The sequence below is a fragment of the Podarcis muralis genome, chromosome 14 (genome assembly GCF_964188315.1).
Source record: "Podarcis muralis chromosome 14, rPodMur119.hap1.1, whole genome shotgun sequence".
Lineage (NCBI taxonomy): Eukaryota > Metazoa > Chordata > Lepidosauria > Squamata > Lacertidae > Podarcis > Podarcis muralis.
Window position 1 is genome coordinate 28145201 of NC_135668.1, and position 23038 is coordinate 28168238.

Sequence of the window (23038 nt, forward strand, 5' to 3'; positions counted from 1 at the left end):
AATCAGGAGGTTTTTTTTTCTTCCTTTGGAAGACTATCAAATACTCAAACTTAAGAGTTTCATCACAGATGGAAAGTATTTGGGGGTTTTTTGCACGGACTATATATTTTCCATGTGTCCATAATTTTGCGGAATCAATTCCATGGGCCACTGATAATATGAAATAATTATCCAACTAATTTGTCAGTGTCACTAAAGAGCAGCAGCTGAAGCCAAATCTGCTTGTGATCCGTCATCAGCACTGATCTGATGCTAAGAGAAAACTTGTCTGTCAGCTACTCGGCTGTGCAAGTATAAGGTGGACAAAGTGATGGTAACCTCCAGTGTCCATTCCCCTTTTCTGAAATGTGTTTCTCCCTCAAGAGCTTCTTTTGCCTCTGCACTGCTTTGTTAATAACAAAAGAAATACAATGAGCTAAACAGAAAATCTTTTGCGGGGGGGGTGTGCTCGGTTTAAATTGAAGCAGAGAAAAATAACCATATTGAGTGGGAGTTCTTATCCACAAGAGAAATGCACTTCAAAAAGACTAATAGAATTGTTTTGTCTCAGACCTCAAGTTAATTATACACAGAATTGCTTGAGATCAGGAGAAAATACTTCTGCAGCATGTTCCAAGCATATTATGCAGAGCAAATGTTTGCCGGCAGCCCGAATTAAGATCTCTCTTCTAACCTTTGAAAATTGTGTTCTGATGTAATGTTTCTCTTCGCCAGAATGTTTCTGTGAAATTAGATATGTCAGATTCATTGTGTTGTAATGAGTCATCTGTGGGGATTTTTCAAGAAAGATCTGGTGACAATGTTGGTAGATTCTAATCTGATTCCTTCCTGCTCCTGAGATTACCATAGACCAAACCTGGTCCAAAGAAAGGTTGCTTATGTGAATGCCTCTGTTGGGGAAGAAGGGGGGAGGCATTCCCTTGGTGGCAAGTATTACAAAAAATACGGTATGTTGCTCTCAAATGGTGTGTTCAGGCTTACAATCAGTTGATGGCTTAGGCTGCAATTCTAACCCCACTTACTTGGTAGTAAGCTCCATTGAAGTCATTAAGACATGGTTAGGACTGCAGCCTTAGTGTTGGAATCAATGCCAGACATGGCACTGCAATTGAAGGAACTTACACTTGACAGTAGTGTAAAGGTTAGGGGGGGGGGGGACTAAAGTCTTCTTTTTGTTTTTACCTATGGCAGCATTCCATAGTCTTTGAGTTTAGGCAACTTCCTAGGTAACTTTCACACCACCAGCTGAGAGTGTGTTGCAGTGGGCAATGGGTGCCTTTCCCCACTATCCTAAATCTAGAAATCTGGAATGAACTGAATCCTTTTGTCCTCCCAACTCTGCCCCTAATTCTCTTCCTAAGAACACTGTCATGTATGACAAATAGGCACAATCTGTCTGTAGCCCACCCATTCTCTTCTAGGTTAGTAAGGAGCTGTTTCCTAACTAACTAATTGATGCTTCAAGCATGGAGGTGTGGAGGATGGACAAAGGACTTTCTGTCCCCTCCTGCTTTCCTTGTGGTGTGTCATTCATTCTCCATCTCTTTTCTCCTGACAGCTCTTTGCTGTGGCCTTTGCTTCACTTCTGATGAAAGATATCTTCAGTTGTGAAGATAATTGAACAGCCTTTGATGGTCAAGTCCAACGCCTCTGTATTCCCCACCTCCTGTTTTGTGCTGAAACAGAGGTGTAAATTGACAGCCCAAGCTCAGATTTTGCCGCTCACTTACTTGACATAAAGTAGTGAATAAGCACCAGACTTAAAACTGCTCCATGTTGCACATGTTAGATATGATGAAGAGCCATTTATGTACACTGGGCCCATCACTTATGTGAGGGTTCTGTCCTGGGGTCCACATGCAAAGGCAAAATCACATAAAGCCAGGAATGCCCAGAACCATCAATCCCATGCAACCATCCCTACCTGTCCAGTGTGGGCTTCTAGGAGTGTTCTAGGGCCCTTGAGTGATCCTCCCAGAGACCAGTAACCAGGCAGAGGGCTTTAAAAGCTATTTCTGTGGTGGGTTTCCCATTTGTTTAATTAATTTTTGGCTATTCACCTTGAATCATGAGTGTTTAAGTAGATTTCATGAGTGTTTAAGTAATTATGCAAGAGTTGCCGGCCCACTGTATACCATATATCAGGGAATTGAGTGAGTTTCACCAGGCCACCAGAAATATCCCAAAAGGGAAAGTTTGTGGTAGAAGGATGAGATTTGCCCAAACCACTTTATGGACTGCCACAGGGAACAATTTTAAATGGCCTTAATATGGTGGCTGTTTCAGAATAACCGGTTTTACATTTTTCAGCAGAGGTGGTTAACCTGTGGCCACCTCCATATGATGCTGGACTGCAGTTCCCATCATCCCTGGCACATTGACCATGTTGGCTGGGACTTATGGAAATTGTAGCCCAAAAACGTCTGGAGGGCCACAGGTTAGCCTCCCTTGGTTTACATAGTGTCATTGCTGAAACCTAGCTAATTGTTTGTAAAAGGCCATTGGTGTTTTTGTTTTCATAAATTTATTTTATTATTTATAGCATAGCGGACATCACAAGACATTGATTAGATTTTAATTAACTCTCCTTTAAATTGCTTCAACCGCTGACAGTCGACAATCGTGTGGCATGTTCCTAAGCAGTAAAATCTGAGCTCATACTGTTTTTTGTTATTAAACCTTAATGAAACTATTCATAGCGGAAATGGTATTTATTATTTAGCCACGCGTGCGTGAAGAACTCCTTAATATCAAAAAAGTTTGCAGCTGATGAAGGAATAGGTTTCCTCTCGTCTCTCCTTAGGCACCAACTCAGAAGATAGCAAAAGGTGTTACAGTCCCCAGCCTCTCAGTAGCTCCACCTTCCTTCCATTTGAAGAAGGTTTCCTTTCCAGTTTCTAAAACAGATGCGGAGAAAGGTCAGTCACAGCTGCGTGCCCAATCCTCTGGGATTTATTTTGCTATACTTGTCCTGGCATGTATGTTATGCTGGGCATATATAGCTTCACCTGAACCACTGGTTGGCAGCCAGTTTGACTGGTGGGCTGTTTTAAATACGGATGAATGGGCAACACTTGGCAGGAAGTTCACTCACTGTTTTCCCCTTCTCTCACCTCTTCTTTGCATGGTGTGTGAAAGCGGAAAGAGAGATGCCCTTCTGTCATGGGCATCTCTGCCTCCCTCCCCCTTCCAGTGGAGGCTAGTCTGTGAGGGCAAATGCGGTGCTGCCCCACCAGCCTCAGTCTACCTTCAGCCAGCCCCAAACTGCCTATGTTCTTATTTACAACCAGTCCTGGGGTTGTCCCTGGCTGTCAGCATCCTTCTTAGTGAAAAACTAAGCAGGGATGGGAGGGAAACTAGAATAGTTGACTCTGTCCATCATTGGTTCAGGAGCTACCTGCTGTTGGGCTGCTCCTCACCTTCTGCCCAGGGGGCACCAGCCACCACCACTGCTCCCCTCCCACCTCAGTTATATTCCAACTGGAGGAGATAGTGAAAAGGAAAAAGAATACTCTGATTTATACATTCTTCTTCCTCTTCCACCTTGATCTCCTTTTTGAACCACTTCCTGTCTCAGAAGGTTGAGAGAGATGGAAGCAAGAGGGAATTGCTTCCTTCCTCCTAGCATTCTTCCATCTTTCTCTCCTTTTCACCTTTACCAAAGGCAAATGTTAGTCTTAAAAATGTTGCTTGGTAGCTTGGTGCAGCAGTAAAACTGCTGGTACATTTTGCAAAGCTAAGCAGGGTCCAGTATGGTTTCAGATTGGATGGGGAACCACGGGTTGAGATTCCTGCATTAACAGGGGATTGGACTAGATGGCCCTCGGGGTCCCTTCAAACTCTACAGTCCTATGAAATTGGTGGGCTGGCTTTAGGACTGAGGAGTTTACACTTCCCAGACCAAGCTGCTTCTGAAAGAACTTGTTGAGTCTCCCTGGTTTTTATCTAGGGATCCTGAATCTTATTGAAAGAGGCCTGATTCCACGTGCAGCTAGGATTACTCTAGCGAAACCTCCCATTCTTCCTCAGGCTGCTCCTCTTCATGAATCTCATGAAAAGCACAAGAAACCAGCTGCAGGTAGGCACAAAGAGATGCTGCTGATACTGTAAAGGAGAAACTTTCTCCATTGTCTGGTCAGTGTTCCGTATTTTGGCAATGGCGTTGGTGTTTCTAAGGACTAGTGGTCACAGCAGCAGACAAACCCAGTAGAGTCTGAGGGTGATTTTTCTTCCTTCCTTTCTGGTAACTTGCTAGAACAGTTCCTCCCCTATTCTCATCTGAGGGCAGCCATTCCAGCACTGGGAGAGCAGAGTAGCAGAGCTTACCCCATCAGCTCTGCTTTGACAGGCCAGCTCCATCAGGCCTCCTCTCGCCTCAGCTGCCATCTGAGGGCAAACATTTCATCAGGCTGCCTCAGAGATGGGAAGCAGGGCTCATTCTGTCTGCTTTGCTAGAGGCCCAGCTCCATCAGGCACCTCCTGCCTCTGAACTTTACTAGTTGGTCAATATAGGAACAACTGTCTAGAAATTAGTGCCTGAGTTTTGAGTTTTATTTTCTTCTTTCCTCTTTTCTTGTCCCTTTCCCCTTATCTGTTGTATTTTTGTTTGTTTGTGTGTTTGTTTGAACATAAGTCTGTGGGTAGGGAATGTGTTGTTTTGATTTCATGTAAGCCACTTTTGGGTGATGAGCAGTGTACAAATGCTCTAAATAAATAGACTTCAGTATGTCAAGCTTGCTTGAGCTGACCAATGGTTTTACCATTGCCACCCTGCCTTTTCAGCAGTCAGGCTACCAGCCATCCCACTCTGCCAAAGCCCAGCCTCCTGGCATCACATGGTACTCTTCGGCAAATTAAACTGTAACAGCAGCTCCTGTTCTGCTAAGAATAGGAGTCTGGACCCATGAAAGGTCCGTTCTGCCTCTGTCCGCTTTGTACCTAAAATGCATTTCCAGTGCCATGCTTTTTGTGTCTGTGATTGCCTCCAGTTGACCTGTTTGTTGAGCATTCATCCTGATTTGTTTGCAGGGAGGTTGTTTCTTGCACTTTCATCTTCATAAGAAGTCTAATTTGACTTCTTTGTGTGCAAAACAACTTGAATTTGTCTGTATGTGACTGAATCTCCCCAGAAAATAGCTACAGCCTGGAAGAGTCCAAATTGTAACCTGTAGTTTAATACAGTGGATGCTTATAGTTGTAGATTTCATTGGAAATGTTGGCAATAACAAAACAGATCTAGTCTTAATTCCCTGTGTATTTCATCATTCATCAAGGTTATTTATTTATTTATTTATATTTGATACCTAAGATTTAGTGATCTAATATTTACGTTTAATAAAAGCTGTTCAAAACATTCATCCCTTCTGTAGATGGAGGTATGGAGAGCAAGAAAGGGGAAGTCCTGGCTCCTGCTCCTTATTCAAAGTCTGGGCCCACCTCCACCTCAAGCAAGGGAAGAGGAGGAAGCAAGGGCAACATTGCTCCACCCCCATCCTGCATCTCTGTTATTTCACCCAAGAAATCAAAGTTGCCCCTAATTCAAGCAATTCAGAAGCGGGCACTGTCCAAGTCTTCTTCCATGGTGCTAAAGGTACGACAGAATGATTTCCATCCTGTAAATGTTGGGTATCCATTTGATTCATAGCACCCAACTACATAACCCCAGTTTCAAGCCAAGCGATTTTAGTATGGCCTACAACCATACTACAACCTGGTGCCCTCCAGAGGTTGTTGGACTCCCAACACCCTTCAAGTCCAGCCAGTGCGTTGATGGGAGTTCTGATCCAAAATATACGTATGGTACACACCAGATTTGGAAAGGCTGATATAGCATTCAGGACTCCGTATGCAGATGAGTTTTCCTGGGGATGGAGCTGCCCTCTCTATTGAAGTGAACAGGTCATAGACTCCAAATGTAGATTGGGACACATTGTCAGGACTGAGCTATGTTCAGTTGTCTGAAGCGAACCTAAACTGGAACTCGGTAGTCAGAGACACACAAGTGTCAGGAAGACCTTGTTGCTCAGGCAAGATCTTATACCTAAGAGGAATCCTTTTTATAGCTGTTCCTGTCAAGGAGGACTTAGCAGCCAGTACGGAGTCTGAAGGTGTTCCAAGCTGCGCATTTACTAGATCATGGAACAGCTGCACAGAGAGCTGTGTGTTCCTAGTTCTAGCTGTGCCGACCCCATGAGAGTCCTCCTGACATACAAACAAAGAAAAAATAGCTATTGCGTCATGGTTGGTCATGTTAGCCCCCGGCTTCTTCCCCAATAGCTTTCGCAGTGCACATTTAGATAAACATTACTCTTCTTCAATTGACCCATAAGGTATTTTATTTCTCTTTTGAGATTGATCAAGCCGTCCTTGCATTGACAACGTTATTAGTATTGTTGTTGTTAGCAGTATTTATAATCCACCCTTGGACCCAAAGGTTTCTAGGGTGGTACACAAAATTCAGCGTGACAGTATTGCATAAAAAGCAATAACACCAAAAGTATTAAGCACTTACCGGTAAATCACTCATTTCCATAGGCCTGAAGGAATAAATACATTTAGTGAGGTCTAAAAACAGATAAGGTGAAGGGCATCTGTATCTCCAGTGGGAGGAAATTTCACAGCAGGAGCCAATGCAGAGCTTGAAGGATCAGTAACATATTATCTCACATTGCACACAGCTGCAGCTTTTGGACCATCTTCAAGGGAAGCCCCACATAGAGCACATTGTGGTACCCTAAATAATACTGCAGAGCTTGTGCTACCAGAGCTTGTGATATTGTAGCTAGGCTAGATGCATGTTGAATTTGTAGTCATAATATTCCAGGATTTGGATCCTTAGGATCTCATTGTAGGTATTTAATGGGACAGCACGTCTCCACTGCTTGTCTTACTCCCTTTACGTCTTTCACTCTTTCCATAGACCGCAGAAATAACATCATCTCCGACCTTCCAGAATCTCTCTTTAGAGTTTGAGATACCAGTTCGTAAGGGAGCCATAGACTACACGGCTCTTGATCTCCAAGGGTTTAAAAATCACTGCTGCTTATTCTGGGGAAGTGTCCTTTCCTTCTTGGAGCACGTCTCTAACTTTTTGAAGGACTATGCTGTTCCCTCCGCCATCGTCAAGGGGAAGAGAGTGATGGAGATCATTCCAGATTTTGAGCTGAACCAGAGGCCAACTAGGGAGGAAATTCTCTCTGTGATAAAGAACATTTCGGCGGTCAAAAAGCTCTTAAGTAAACCTGGCCAGAGATACAAAGGCCAGAATGGCACTGCAGTAGCAGCTACCAAGATACAGGCATTATGGAGGTGTTACAAATTCAGAAAAGCCTACATCACCTTCAGGCAGCAGCAGTGGGCCTCGGGAGTGATTGCCATCTCTTGGCTTGTGCATGTTCACCGGGGGCGTGTCAGAAATACCCTGAAGGAATCGCGACAGAGACACCTGGAGAATTTCTACATCAGGGCCAAGGTGCGCAAGGCTGCCAGCTGTTCTGGCAGTGCTCCTTCTCTAAACATCACTTGCTTGAGTGGTTGCGTTAAAATGCTACTATTTTTTCATTTAACTGTACACATGTCCAAGCACATTTCATCCTTCATTAGATGTTCAGTCTTCTGTGCATAAATTCTCTCCTCAACCCCCTCTTCTCACAAAAAGGAGCGGGGGGGGGGTGTTCCACCCAGAACTGCTGCCTCTTTCCTCCCCTCTACATACTAGGGGGGCAATTCCTCTTTTTCTACTTGGGTCACCCTTGTTAGAAAACTATCTAGTTTTTCTAAATGGATTGACAGAGGTTGAAATTAGACATCGCAATGAATGTGGTATTTTGGCTGAAAATGGCAACCCTATTACGTTTCCCATCCCCATAATTCTATGTATTTATGTATACTTTTCATATTCTTCTTAACATAAAAAAATCTTTAAGCATGGTACAAGAGTACAATAATAAACTTGCAGCTAAAATGAAGAGATGCATATAAAAATACAGTGAAATAATCATCTCTCTCAACTTGCACAATCTGAAAAACTTTTCAACATCCAGGCTTTCATCATATGCTGAATCTCACCCCTTTACCCTGGCCATTGACACCTAAGATGTGTGTTTCAGGACCCACTCTATTCCTGAGACTAATAACTTTAATAATAAAAATATTAATAAATTTGGAATGAGCCTAACATGGGCAGTGTCCAGCAAAATTCTTCTGTTAGTGCAACAAAACTTGCCCCATCTCTCTCCTCCAGGCCCTCCCCAAGTCTGGAGAGTTGGGGTCACTCTAGCGCAGGCTGGGAGGCCACTTAGGGGGAGGAGTTGGACAGGAAATTCCCTTGCATGTCCAAAGTAGCAAAAGCATTTTGTTGGATACCACCCTGTGCTTCCATTTAGACATGGTACTGGGGAGTGTAGGGTGTACTTGATTCAGTGCTGCCATTTTGGGTAGCAAAGCACACATCTGTCTTCCAGTCTAGTTCCACTCTTTTCTCCCTTCATCTTATGTTTTCTCTCTGCCTGACCTTTCCTCTCCCTTTACACCTGTGCAGTGCACTTGATTTGGGGGGGGGGGGGTAGGAGGGCAGAGAGAATTCTCACTTGCTTCTGTAGCAGTCCCTACTTTGTCAGAAAGTACTTAAGTTTGCAGACAGGCTTTTAATTAGTGCTCACCATTTCATTTATGTTTGCTTTCTTTTTTTTCATTCATATTCTGTTAATTAAGTGATCAGCCTCTAATCTTCCCCTGCCAGTAGCTTCATGTAGCCATCTAATTAAATTAATTGGGGAAGATGTTTTAAGTATGTGATTAAATCAATTAATATAATTTATGCCTGGCTTAACTGTACAGTGGGAAAAGGGAAGGGGGGAGGGAAACAGCTGAAGTTTGACTGGATTGTATCCGCCACAGCTTCCCCCTGTCACTGATCAATGCCTTCTCTTGATTTTTAGCATCTGGCCGCCAACTGGAATCGCATCAGGACCTCTAGGAGGACCATTATCCATATCCCATCATTAGGTATAACGCTTTTGTCTCTGGATCTATCAGCAACCTCTATTATCCACCACATTATGACTCCTTGATTGAGTTCAAGGAAGGCCCTTGTTTTATTCAAATTGGTCTCGGCAGGAAAATGTTGTCGACATGATGAGAGTAATAACACAGGGCCTTCGCTTGAAACGGCGTTTAATTTGGGGATTAAGCAAATAAAGTCATTATGTAGAGGCCGCTATTCAGTGGAGAGGTGATTTGCTGTAATTCGCTTTCATCTGTATGAAATGAACTAAAAAGTTGTATTTTCCCCTCCCTTCTTCCCCCCTCCCCTCCCCTCAATATAGCAGATAATGTTTCCAGTATCCGTTAATGACAGGGGGGACATGGGCTTGCCTGCTTCGTTGCTATTACACCAATAAACTGGGATCTTGCTTGCGCCCTGTTTTTAATCAAATGTGCAGTCAAAATGATAAGCTGCATTCTCTGAAATTATTTAGTTCTAATTACGAGCAGATGGGATGCTTTATTTGCACCTTGGGCGCCTGAGCAAAAGGAGATGCTATGTGCACAAGAATAATTAAGAAGTTGAATAGTGGGGTTTTCCCCCCGTACTTAAATAATCTGCAGTTTCATGTTAATTAGCGCTAATGTAATTATTTAATTACATTTATGAATTGGGGGGCTTTTAAAAAGTCTTTCCTGGAAAGTGATGGGGTAGCCTGAGTGTTTATTCAAAAGGGTAGAAATATTCTCTCTAGGAAATTGGTGAAAATATAAGCCGTGGTCGCAGATTTTAAAATCCACTTAAATTCTGGAAATGTAGTTGGCTTAATCCGAAGGAGTGAAAATTATGTAAGAAGTATTAAATGCATCTGTTCAATATATGCATCTTTGCTCTTGCTTATGGTTTCAGCTTGAAGGGGGGGTGAACCTCTGGGGTGGCACAAAATGAACAGAAAGAATGAATTTCATAGCTGTGAATGTCCCAACAATTGTTTGCAATCCGTTGGTCTTATTCAGTCATTCCTCTTCAAAGCCACATGCAAAGTGTCACACTGGTTTGGAATATGCAGCCTATCTTCCTTTTCTATCATAGTACCTTATCATTTTATTTTGTACTTTCTACTGCTCTTGACCTAAAATGCAAAGAGGAGTTGGGCAATAATTTTTATGGCTGGCAAACAAACATTTTTAGATCTTCGGAATCAGACGTCAGCAATATTACCACATGCTTAGTGCTTTTAGAAGTCCTTTCTAATTCTTTTGATATAATAAAAATAGATGAAGATTTTTCTGCAAGTGAGCCCCATTAATATTCTATATAACCTTTTGCTTTCTGTTACCTCTAGCAAAATATACAAATGTCATTGGAGATTATGCAAATGTCTTGAAGATGTTTTTTAAAGAAATAATTTGTTTCTCCTTTTTGAGAACATTTGACAGAAAAATAAAATGTTGGTGCTATAACTAAAGGGGTAGCAATTAGCGTCTTTAGAATATTTGCACTTTAAAAAGACCATTTCCATTTCAAAATTGACATTTTGCCTGATCTATGGAGGGCACTTTCTGGCATCCAGGAACCAGACAAATTCTATGGAAGTATCCCACTGAGTTCAATGGGACTTACTCCCTAGTCAGGCTGAGAGAGATACTTCATTCAGTTTGCATTTGAAGATATATCTAGCTAAATTGGACTTCCTGAAACAATATGTAAACTGAAACACAGTCATCCTTCCATATTTTAATGTACCCAAATTTTGCAATGCAATCAAGTAATGTGTACAAAAATGCATATGTTAGGAGAATATGCATATGTTAGCATAAATGCATTATGTTAGGAGAAATCACTTCCCAAAATGTGTGTATTAGGTGAAACTGCATACAATAATCTATATATCAAGATAACTTTGCACTAAAATGCTGGTGAATTTTCAGGACATAAAAAAAAAAAGAATCCACAAACTGATGTAACACTTTTAGCTCTTTTTTCTTTCTTTTTCTTTCTTTCTTTTAAAAGAATCTTTTTCAGCTTTTAGTACAGCTCCACCATAAATGTTTGTATCAAAGCAGGAGAAGTCTACTTAACTATTTTTGTTGTTGTTTTTACCACACTATCAGACCACTCCTATCCACTCACAAGGGTGTGTTGGTATAAAATAGCCAAACTTCATTTTTGTCCATATAGCAAGTAGCCACGCCCTTAGATTGGCAATCATAACTATACTGTACGTACAGGACATAAATTCAGATGAGTGAGGCATTCTTCCCAGTTTGTCAGTTTCTCTATAGCAGCAAATGCTTGAGAAAAAGAATCACCACAGTACACAAAAAGAATCATCACATAGCACAAAACATGCCATTAAACTGGTGTTTCTGGAATGTTATGCTGGTGTTTGCTAATGTTTCAGCTTGGGCAGCAGGCTAAACTTGCATTTCACAATATTTGTAGATAAAGCTAAAGCAAATATATTTGTTCCTTTGCTGCTTTTGTGTGCAAGCCATGGTACTGGCAACTTTGTCTCTGAAAGAGTCAGTCACTTTAAGACTAGAAATGAAAGTGCAAAAAATCAAAGCACGCCATGTGCCCTTCCTTGATCACGGTGTATCTTGTGAATGTTATGCTTTGATTCTGGACCATCAGGGAACAGTATTGTTGAAGAACAGCCATAATTCTAACATTAATAGTTTGCCTGAGTTTAAGAGACACTTGTTGAGAGTGCAGGATGGGGAGACAATGCATTTTCTGTAACCAGCTTGCTATAATGATGCTTTCTCTTTAAAAACAGCTGGTATTAAAAATGGTTTGCATATAGTTTTTGACTTATGTAAACCTTTGGAATTGGAAAAATGAAATGACATTTTGATTAGTTGGGTATGTGGTTCATTTTTCTCTGTTCATATTCAGCTTATCTTGATGGCAGTAAAGGCAAAATGCCTTGTAAATTTTCAGTGCATTTTTGGGAAAATGAAATCACTCCATCAACAACAATTTATTCATCTATTGACCATAATATTTAACAAGCAAAGGACAGGTCAAAGGGGGGAAATGTAGTAATCAGTTTCAAAAATAATTCAAATTATCAAGCATTAAAAGTCTAGTATTAATAACAATGTTTAAGAATTTAGCTAATAATAAATGATTTTTTCCCTTTGAAATGTCATCTTAGTGGCCCATTTCATTTGCAGTAATACTGAAGGGCAATAACATAGGTTGCATTCATTGTGAGAGAATTTCTGTGATTTTAGAATAATTCTTCCACTGGAATGTTTTATTTTCAAATGAATGACAGATCCCCTCCCTGCACTACATAATATTTAATATTTAAATCTATGGCTGTTCTTAATCTACTCCCTTGTCCAGTTCCCTTCCATTATCTGTTGTAACCTCTAGGAAATCTCCTGATTACACAGAGGACTGTTCTATGAACACATTAGGCAAATGCCGTAGTGGGATGCAGTTCTTCAATAAAAAACATTCCACCCTGTTTCCTAAATTAACATGTGAATTTTAAAAATTAATACTACTTTTGAAATTGCAATAAGGCATTCCGGCCGTGATTTATGGGTTATGATGGTTCAGAAAGGGGTTCTCGCCAAGTCAAACGCTGGGCTATTGTGGTGTTACATCCTAATAAAATAAACAGTTCTGCTCCACAGCACAGCTCTGGTGAAGCTGCATATAATGTATGATTATGGAAGCATTCCCTTCTCCCCTTAACCCCACTAACCCATCTTAAACCTCCTTTAGCTGTTGAATGGGAGTTTTTGTTTCTGAATACTGCTCAGTTTTGCTACACGTGTGCAGAGCAGAGAGCGTCACAAAGGCAGTTCCTGAGTACAGTACAAGGAGCCCTGTTTTGCAGTTCCTAGAAGGCTGTGATCTTACTGAGATACCAGTGGATTTTCAGAATAAAACCTAGCATCTACTCGTGGGCTGAATGTGGCTGCCTGGAGAAGATCTCCCTTTTAGACCCAAGTCCACCAGCATCCTTCAGCAGATCACAGTTTCCTATTGTATAGAATTTTTTTACATATAGATGCCTCTGTGGTAGTTAAGATGGCAGGCAGCTGGATTCTCACCAGTGGTGCTGTGCTTTTCAGTGTGCCCATCCTCCCCTTAAGCAAGTAAAAAAAGTGGGGAATGGGCAGGAGATTTGGACCCTCTAGTAATATTCAGGAGCTCCACAGAGAGCTTCTGAAGATTCACTGCTCAATTTCAGCTCATAATTCTCCTTTGGAAATCTGTAGTCTTCATGCACATTACAGTACTATATGCTCATAACAGGTGGCTGCTCATTCGGTAGAGCATGAGGCTTTTAATTCCAGGGTCGTGGGTTCAAGTGCCAGGTTGGCCAAAAGATTCCTGCATTGCAGGGGTTGGACTAGATGACCCCTGTGATCCTATCCAGCTCTATGATTCTACACTTCTATGTTTTTGTGCTAAGGCAGCCTTTGCCTGCCTGATGCCCTATATATATTTTAGACTGTAACTGGGATTAATGGGAGTTGTAGTTCAGAGAAAATGGAGGGCACCAGGTTGACGAAGGCTGTGCTAAGATGCGCTACCCATCCACCAATGCTTCCTTTAAGGTACCAGAGGCTTCTCACTATTAGAATCTGGTAGGTGTGTGCTGTGGGAAGGTCAGACTATACCTCATATCTACTGGTTTAGGGATTCCTGGTCGTGACACCAGGATAATGTCACAAACAGTGCACATGGCACTATTATTAAGGACATGCATCCTGATAGCTTATTCAGACCAGCTCGGGGTGTTAGTCTCAAAGCAGATTTTTTTTAATCTTGTCAAGCTTTGGCAGATTTTGCTTTTTCACTCAGGATCTAATAACTAATCATCATGTTGGGGAGCAGAAGGGACTTCTCCTTAGGGGAAACTGCTGGGCTACCTTTCACCTTCCATTGTGGCTCATAGTTTGGTTTGCTCACGTGAGCATCTGGAAAGGGTTTGCTAAACTTTCTCCTTGCTTTGCTACCATCTTGTTGCACCTTTGGTTATTCCTTCAGATTGTCCAGGCCATCTGAGATGATAACTCAGATTGCTAACTTAAGTGCCCTTATTTCGGTATACGCTTCCATTTCCCCAGCCAGACTCCCACACCCCAAGAAATATGTTTAGGAACACAGTATTGTGGCTTATGATATGGAGGATACTAATCCAGTTAAGGAGATTGGTTGCTTAAGGTTACTTCCTGATAGCTTCTTCTGTTAACACAATGATAACTAAATAGAACTTCAGTTGTAGCATATGTCATACACCTTTACATAGTCTTTACCTGATGTTAGATATGAACGACAGAGAAAAGCTTTTGTTTTCATACTCTGCATGTAAACTTTCCAAAAGCTCTGTTTGCTGTTGGAAGCATGAAGCTGTGCCACATAGCATTCATATATATGCTCGTATAATGATTTTTTTTCAGTGCTCAAGTTTTGAATTTTCACCCACCCTCCCCACACAGACAAACATACAGATGTGTGTCTTGAATGTCTGCTACTACATTTTCCAAAATGTAGAGCATTGAGGACAATTTTTCCATGTTGTAGCATTTCCCCCCAGGAATTTTGGCCCCGTTTCTGAAGATTCTTGGTACATTAGTCATATGGAAAAGGCATTGCTTTAATCTTGTTAGCAAACCATTCAAGAACCCACATCAAGCCTGTGTTTGTTAAGCAGCACTTGCTATTGATTTCATGACAGCTCTTTCTTTTGCCAATTGATCTTTTTTGTTTGTTTACATTAGGACAGTTTTTTAGGCAGGCTAACATTGAATTAGCTAAGTTTAAAGTTGTAAATTGGACATACTAACAAGGCGCTATGTATAAACCATTTTGAAGAAAATAATGTCATTGGTTTGTAGTAATGGTTCTATCTTTGACAGTTTATGCATCCTGTGTACTCATTTTCAGTCCTATAACAAAGAAAAGCAGTGTGTTCTGGGGAACCCCACACAAGTTTTACTCTAACAAACGGGTATTAGAAGTCCTTAGTGGAATGGGTGAAAAGTGTTCCAGATGTCACTGCTATTATAAACTAAATATGCATTTAATGAGAGAGAGTGTGTGTGCGAAACTGCAAAAAAGAAAAAAACAACTTATAAAGGAAAATGTCTCAAATTGCTCTCTCAAAAATGAGCCTTGCTTTTATGAGTTATTTACCTTTTACATTTTTTAAACAAAAATACATCTGGATGCATTTTGATCTGCTGAATGAATTTTATGTAGATTTAACATCACAGTCTCCTTTTAACATGGTTCTATTTGTGTGTGGTATTATCCAGTAATAATGCGAATAATCTAGTTTTGTTCATTGTCTTCTGTTACGCAAAACCTTAGTTCATGGCTTGCTTTTGGAGAAGTGATAGTAAACAAGACAATTAAAAATCTTAAATTAGGAATGTTATGTTTGAACCTGGGGATGCCTCATTTCTCCTGCTTCTGAACAGTATTGCAGAGAGATGTGGATATTTTAGGCACTTAGAGATTCTTTAAAAGGCTGTAGATTAGCTTTCTACTAAAGGGGGAGGGAAATCTAGGCTCCTGCTCTGTTTAATGGAAGTATAATTTGCTGTAATTCACAGGAAAGAATTTTGACTGCCATATTCAGAAGGAATCCAAAACAGTTTTATCACATTTCAGTTGGATTCAAAGCCCAGTGCAAGTTTGTGATTTTAAGTGTGCACAGTAATATTTTCCATGCTTTCTTATTTATTATTTGGATTGTGTAGCTTCATCATGGTGGTCTTCAGGTCTTTTTAGACAAAAATATCTTATTTGAAGACTTTTCTGATGATTGCAGTACATAGTTGGACAACCTTTATACCAAATATCAACTTCATCTGTGGACAGGCTTTGTTCTAAGCAGTGAAGCTGCTACGAAACCTTGACATCAAAATTTCCTAGGTGAGACAAAGAACACAGCCATCCAAGTGTACAATCCTAGGTTTAAATTTGGGGCTGTAGCCAACTAAGTTTTATACAGAGTAGGCCAGTTGAAATTAATGGACCCAAGTTAGGCATATACATTAATTTCACTCTGAGTATGACTAGCATTGGATACAGCTCCATGTGTGGAGATCATTGCAAGTGCAATTTGCAGATAATGTGTTGTTGTGGCTTCTTTCAGGGTATGCACATTCTGTTCGAGAGGCGACTCCTGATTTCACTATTTATCAGGGGACACAGTTTGGAAGACTCTGTGAAATACGAGGTACAGACATGCTCCTACTTGTCATACATCCTTCAAGTTTCCCAAAAGAAAAAAGACCCATTTCAGTTGGATACGTGTTTTCAAGCCAATGCAAGCAACCATTTGTTGCCACCAAAGACATATTATTCATTATAGTCACTTATGGACCACTTCCCATCAAGGATCCCAAAGCAGTTTATGGGGTACAATTCCAACTCTGAAGTCACCATGATGGGAATAGATTTAAGAGTAACCATTTTGCGATGGTTTTGGTTCTTCCTTGAAAGCTGATTCCAGACAGGGGTGTTGAGGCAATACTGTTTGGCACCTTGGCCTTTGGCTTATGGCAGGAATGGCCATGGCACCCACAAAGGCCTGCATTGGTGCCCTGAGGAAGGGACTCCCAAATTCGAGCTTTTGTGTTATTTTATAAAAAGTATCTAGTCCTCCTAGAAATAAGGCTGTGAAGCAAAATGTGTGGGTACCCTTCCATGTGATTTCTGTAAACTTAGCCAGCCTGGCTGTTCCTACCTGTCAGAACTGAGTCAGAACTGTGATTGATAAGTAATTTGTTTGGACACCCAGCAATAGGAATCCCTGGGGTCCTAAAAAAGCACTTCCACCCTCCCCTTTACTGCACCTTCCCTCCTTCAGTCTTATTTTCTAGTAGCTTTTGGAATCCCCGCCATTTGCTGTTCCTTTCCCCCCAGCAGCCAGGACACATCTTTCCTGTTGTGGGTTTGTCTGAGATGAGGTACTCCCTAAAAGTTGTTTTCTGCAAATACTATTGCACTGTAAGTGCAGGTGGATGTTAAATAATCCCCTTCCGAAATGGCAAATGCAAAATGTGAAAACTTTGCAAAGAGGCTTAGGTATGTCTCCTATTGGGCAGGAGTTAATGTTCAGGCACTCATTAAGAATTCACTGTAAAGTTAACACGTAGTACAGTGGTATACGTCACAATTTCAAAAGTGTTTGCATTTAATGACACTTGCTCCCTGCTAAGTGGGTGCAGAATAGCAGCTTAAATTAAGATTGGTATTGAGGGGAACAGTTCTTTTGTGCCTTTAACAGGTATATTTCCACAATCAGGACCAGAGACCATGGCTTACTTCCCATAGTAAACATAAGGTTGCCCCTGGAGGGGCAGAAAGCAGCAATGGCTGTACTCCATCTAATTTTGTATTGTGTCATGCCCCCAATGTTGTGTTATATACCATGCCCCATGGCAGCTGTTTTGTGACTGATGCCCTTAGACTCTCAAGATCCAAAATATGTCTGAAAAAGATTGGCAACTTGTGCCTTTGCTGTGTCTGGGTTGGATTACTACTATGTAAATAGAACCGCATGAGGAATCTTTAGGTGCTTAAGTTGGTCCTGAAAGCCACCACCTAGCCATGGGATCACATTACACCAATCCTGAAATTTGCTTCCAGACACAATTCAAAGCATTACCCTTTGGCATATTACCCCGCTTCCATGGGAGTGGCCACCAAGACCACATAACACTGGTCTTGAAAGACCTACATTGGCTCCCAGTATGTTTCCAAGCACAATTCAAAGTGTTGGTGCTGACCTTTGAAGCTCTAAACAGCCTCGGTCCAGCATACATGAAGGAGCATCTCAACCCCATCTTTCTACCCGGACACTGAGTTCCAGAGCCGAGGGCCTTCTGGCGGTTCCCTCTCTGTGAGAAGCCAAGTTACAGGGAACCAGGCAGAGGACCTTCTCGGTAGTGGCACCCACCCCGTGGAACGCCCTCCCACCAGATGTCAAAGAGAACAACAACTACCAGTCTTTTAGAAGACATCTGGAGGCAGCCCTGTTTAGGGAAGCTTTTAATGTTTGATGGATTACTGTATTTTAATATTTTGTTGGAAGCCGCCCAGAGTGGCTGGGAAAGCCCAGCCAGATGGGCAGGATATAAATAATAAAGTATTATTATTATTATTATTATTATTATTATTATTATTATTATTATTATTATCATCATCATCATCATTATCATCATCATGAATGTTCCCTAAGATAAGAAGGAGTGTCGCTTCTAGGGTTATTGACTATGCCCAGACTATGAAACTCATAAAGTGTGGTTAGCTCCATTCTGTTCTCTTTTTTTGCTAGTCATTCACGACCTTTTTATTCTGGCAGACTTTTGTTGTATGTGGCTGATAATTATTTGTATGTCTTAGTTTTAATTGCTGATCCTGTTGCTTTTTTATTGTTTTATAAAATTGTAATTTTTAAATGTTCTCAGCGGTGGTTGTACACCAGAAGGGTGGGGTTGAAATATTTTAATAAATACATTTTCCAAAAAAGTCAAATGTGGGTGCTCGGCATTATGCGGAATTGGAGCTATAAATAATTTCACAACAAGGTTTCCCTTTGAAGGGTTGCAAGGAGGTGATCCCTTATTTAAAGTATTCAAAAGGAAATATTATAAGTGAACAGGAGACAACAAGGGACATGAACTGAACTGGGGAGGGTCCCCTGTGTGGCAGCCCTTCCTTAAGCAAAGGAACAAAGAATATTAATTTGTCAATGGGCAACTTTTCTGGCTCCCCAGAATGACATACTTTACATGATTCATTTATATTTCAGCATCATTATTATTTCATAAATGCCATTTAGCGAATTTTGCACAAAAATGTATTAGTTCTGAAAATTTACAGGAGTCTAAAATAATCACTTAATTGCCTTTATATATTATGAAGGCACTAATGTTGTTTTGTCCTCAGTGCGGTTCTTTTATGTGGTAGTGTTTATTTTAGGAAAGATTTGTTACTTCTGAATGAATGGGAAAGTTGCAGGCACCATGTCACACTACCACTTGGAAGGCTTGCGGCTCCTTCTATTAAAAACCTCCTTCCCCCTCTTAGTTTATTGCATCTGTCTCCCACCTTTCCCCAAGGAGCTTCCTGGGAGATATTAAAAGACTGCTTTCTTGAATTCCCACTTGGGTTACATGTGTATTTGGGCTGTCCCTCCAAAATGTATCTGCACCTGGGCAAAGGATAGCTTCAAATCAGCAACACAGCAGTCCACAGCATGAAGGAAATAAATATCAGGATGTGAAATGGAGACTGGAGTAATTGGGGGGAAGGAAATGTGATTATTTCAGTTATATGTCCTTGAGACTTACGCTACAGTAAGAGACCCTTAGATTTTGCCAAAAGCTTCACAGAAAACATTTTGAGGAGGATCTAGAGGAAGTGAGAAGTAACATCACCAAGGCATATTAGAAGCATTTCCCAAAATCCATGGCAGCAGAGGAGGAAGAGTGGGGTCATTCCAGGGTGCAGGTGGAAGCTGGAGCTGGGGGAGTAAAGGTCACAGGCAGGGATTTAGAGACCTATGAGAGCAGAGAGAAGGGAAGGCCATGAACACTGTTCTAAGCCATGAACAGCAGTGGGAAACAAATAAAAAATTCAAGGCAAAGAAGGCAGCATTTCTAGCACACAGTAGCTAGATTGGAGGAGTGTTTTGTGACTCACCTCTGGGAAAGATTTTCTTGGCTTCTCCATGAGTGGAGAGAACACGAAATCTCAGGAGGCAAATTGGGGAAGATGTTTTTTGGTAAGTCATATGCCTCCCTCTCCCAACAGTGTGATACCTTTTCAATGTCAAAGTGTGTACAGAGACTAACTAGTTATCCGCACATTTCCACTGTGAAATCTAGTTTGGCTTTTATATAATACAGCAGGAACATAAGAAGAGACCTGCTGGATCAGGCTAAATATCCCTCTAGGCCATCTAGATGTCCATGGGAAGCTTGCAAACAGAACCTGATAGCAAAAGCATTCTCCCCACTTGTGGTTCCCAGCATCTGGTATTCAGAGATATACTACCTCTGACAATGGAAGTAGACAGCATAGCCATCCTAAGTGAGTGGCCACTGATAGCCTTAGTTGTTGTTTAGTCATTTAGTCGTGTCCGACTCTTCGTGACCCCATGGACCAGAGCACGCCAGGCACTCCTATCTTCCACTACCTCCCGCAGTTTGGTCAGAACTGATAGCCTTATCCTCCATGAATTTGTATAATCCCCTTTTAATGTCAGGTGTGTCTCCCTGGGGAGAGCATTCTGCTGTCAGGGAACCACCACTAAAAAGGCTGTTCTTGTGTTGCCACCTGCTAGCCTCAGAAGGGGCACACAAAAAAGAGCCTCAGATGATGACTGCAAGGTCTAAGTAGGTTCATATGGGGAGTGGCTGTCCCTAAAGTACTGTGTCTTATACGCCATATTGTGTTGTACATTTGACCAAACACACTTCAAGACTTCCTTGTTACAAGATTGGGAGTTCTTTCCACCATTGGTCTGGGCAGTGTATGAAACTTCTTCTGCAACCTTCTCAAAGCTATAAGCTGAATCTACCTTGGTTTTTAATAGCAGATGTTTTCAAAGCCATGCACAATTCCCATCCATATTAAAACAGGTCATTCAGCTAAGTCTCCCTTGCAACACTTCTGAACTTCTAGCCAACAATCCCACACTTTGTGTTTTGTGGGCTTGGTTCTGAAAACTGGCTGGTTTGTTCTACTTTCTTCAGAGAGAGAGAGAAAAAGAGGTTGGAGCAGAGGTGTGTGTGCACACATGTGCAAAGATACAGATATTTGTAAAATAAATAAAGTGGTTATGAAAAGTAATACTGGCAAGCAAAGTTACCTTTCTACCAATAATTAACAGTGAGTCTCCTGTTCATTTGTTTGTCTTTAAGATCCTAATGTGGACGTCATCTACATTTGCCCCTACCCACTGAGCGATGAGATGCTGCACTATTACAATACATTTTTGGGTCTGCAGCCAGCTGTTATATCTGGAAGCCCTAAGGACATTGGTGACCTGCAGGACAGGTTCAAAATCCTCACCCCTGAAGCCATAAACAGCTTCCCTGTGAGTTTGTGTCTTCTAATTACTACAGCTGGGGGGAATGCCGTAAAATTAAATTGGAAATTTTATAACTTGCAACGCTCTGGTAGCCGTCAGTGAAATATTATTGCAAGTTTTAAGAGCTTCACAGATTAAGTGACTAGTTAAGACTGTTGGAAATATCCTGGTTTAGCTTTGCAGGCTGAAAGTTGAGCTGAGCTCAGCCCTTCTCCACTGGTCCCTGCCCAACGCCTGGCCTCATCTAGATCTCTGAACTTAAAGAGATTTATAATGCAATGGAAAACAAAGTACTCAGAATGCCTTCTGCTGCTCAGAGCTTCCTTCTCTGCAGCTGCGCAGACAGTGGGTCCCCTCCCTCCCTTCTCTCTAGCTTTTTATTGTGGCAAAATCCAATTTAAGACTCTTTTTTCCCCTTGGATCGTTTAATGTCTTTAATTGAGGGGTGTTGGATATCTTGGTTGTTTTGAACCCATCTAGTTGGTTTTAATTCTCTAGAATTCACTCTGAAAGGAAACTGCCACCCCCACCCCATTCTTCTGCCCCTCCAACTACTGTACCCTTGCATTGTTGAAGACCTTTTGATAATGCTGCAATGCAGTAAAGCTCATTTATGGCAGGGTGCGTTTGGATGCTCCTTGGATCATCTTGAACTCACCGAGCCTCAGCTGTAAGTTGGTGATCTTGGCTATATCATCAACTACAGTCATTTGTCCCTTCCCCGTTTTGTTTGTTTGTTTTTAATATTAAAAAACCCTTTCACTGCAAGATCACTGCTGCTGGGTAATTATTTGTACTATAAAACTATGATGCCGCACCATACGAGAACAGTAATCGCAACATGCAAATTTGTTGGCTCTTAAATTTTGACCTATTATAAACATATTCTTTCAGTTCAGCCAATCCATGCTTTTCATACAGTTAAGTCATTCCCTTAGTTCAGTCCAAACAGCCTCCAGTTTATCAGCCTCAGTCTCGCAAAGCATTTCGGTGCACAGTGACCTTAAGGATGTTACTGACACCAGTGGGCTTCTCACCATCATAAAGGTAAAGGTAAAGGCACCCCTGCCCGTACGGGCCAGTCTTGACAGACTCTAGGGTTGTGTGCCCATCTCACTCAAGAGGCCGGGGGCCAGCGCTGTCCGGAGACACTTCCGGGTCACGTGGCCAGCGTGACATCGCTGCTCTGGCGAGCCAGAGCCGCACACGGAAACGCCGTTTACCTTCCCGCCAGTAAGCGGTCCCTGTTTATCTACTTGCACCCGGGAGTGCCTTCGAACTGCTAGGTTGGCAGTCGCTGGGACCGAACAACGGGAGTGCACCCTGCCGCGGGGATTCGAACCGCCGACCTTTCGATCGGCAAGCCCTAGGCGCTGAGGCTTTTACCCACAGCGCCACCCGCGTCCCTTCTCACCATCATAAAAGTAGGCAAAAGTCTATGTTCACATGTATATATATTTGGAGGACAAAGGGTGAATGTTGAATACCTTGCACAAGCGGGACATGGATTCTTTGTAATATAGGCACAGTCCAGTGTACTGAAGTTTTAATTGCATATTTCAATCGGGTGTACTTAAGGGTGAGAATTGTGGAGGTGGGCAGCAGTCTTCAGCTCCATATATGGAAATACATCATTAGCAGTTAATCTGCTGCACAGAGGCCCACAAAGTAAGAGGTTTGAAAAGCAGATAGACCCAGTTTTCTTTGAAGCTGGGGGTGGGGGGTGGAATCCATAAAACCTAGCAGCTAGTTCTGCATGCCTGAAAGGACTTTGGGCATGGATTTCTCAGACAACAGCCCCTGATGCCACAGGAAAAAGCACTTTGGAAAGTTTCAAAGGTGTGTTGTGATATGAGGGCTGCTGTCCTAAAGAAAAATGTAAAACAACAACGCAGAAGGTTATAGTATCCAGTTAAGTCACCCACTCAGATCAGCAGACTTATGTCATGCATGACTGTGGCCATGAC

General features: G+C 41.8%; 1 protein-coding gene across 3 annotated transcripts in view; it reads left to right on the forward strand.

The window, feature by feature from the left end:
* The window catches only part of IQCH (IQ motif containing H), an 80303-nt gene that overhangs the window by 14022 nt on the left and 43243 nt on the right, over positions 1-23038 (forward strand). For all 3 annotated transcript variants that reach the window (XM_028705380.2, XM_077919053.1, XM_077919054.1), the window contains exons 6-12: positions 2804-2918; positions 3950-4078; positions 5370-5590; positions 6920-7471; positions 8940-9006; positions 16122-16205; positions 20902-21077. In XM_028705380.2, coding sequence (XP_028561213.2) covers positions 2804-2918; positions 3950-4078; positions 5370-5590; positions 6920-7471; positions 8940-9006; positions 16122-16205; positions 20902-21077 — 1344 coding nt within the window. The remainder of the gene's footprint in view (positions 1-2803; positions 2919-3949; positions 4079-5369; positions 5591-6919; positions 7472-8939; positions 9007-16121; positions 16206-20901; positions 21078-23038) is intronic.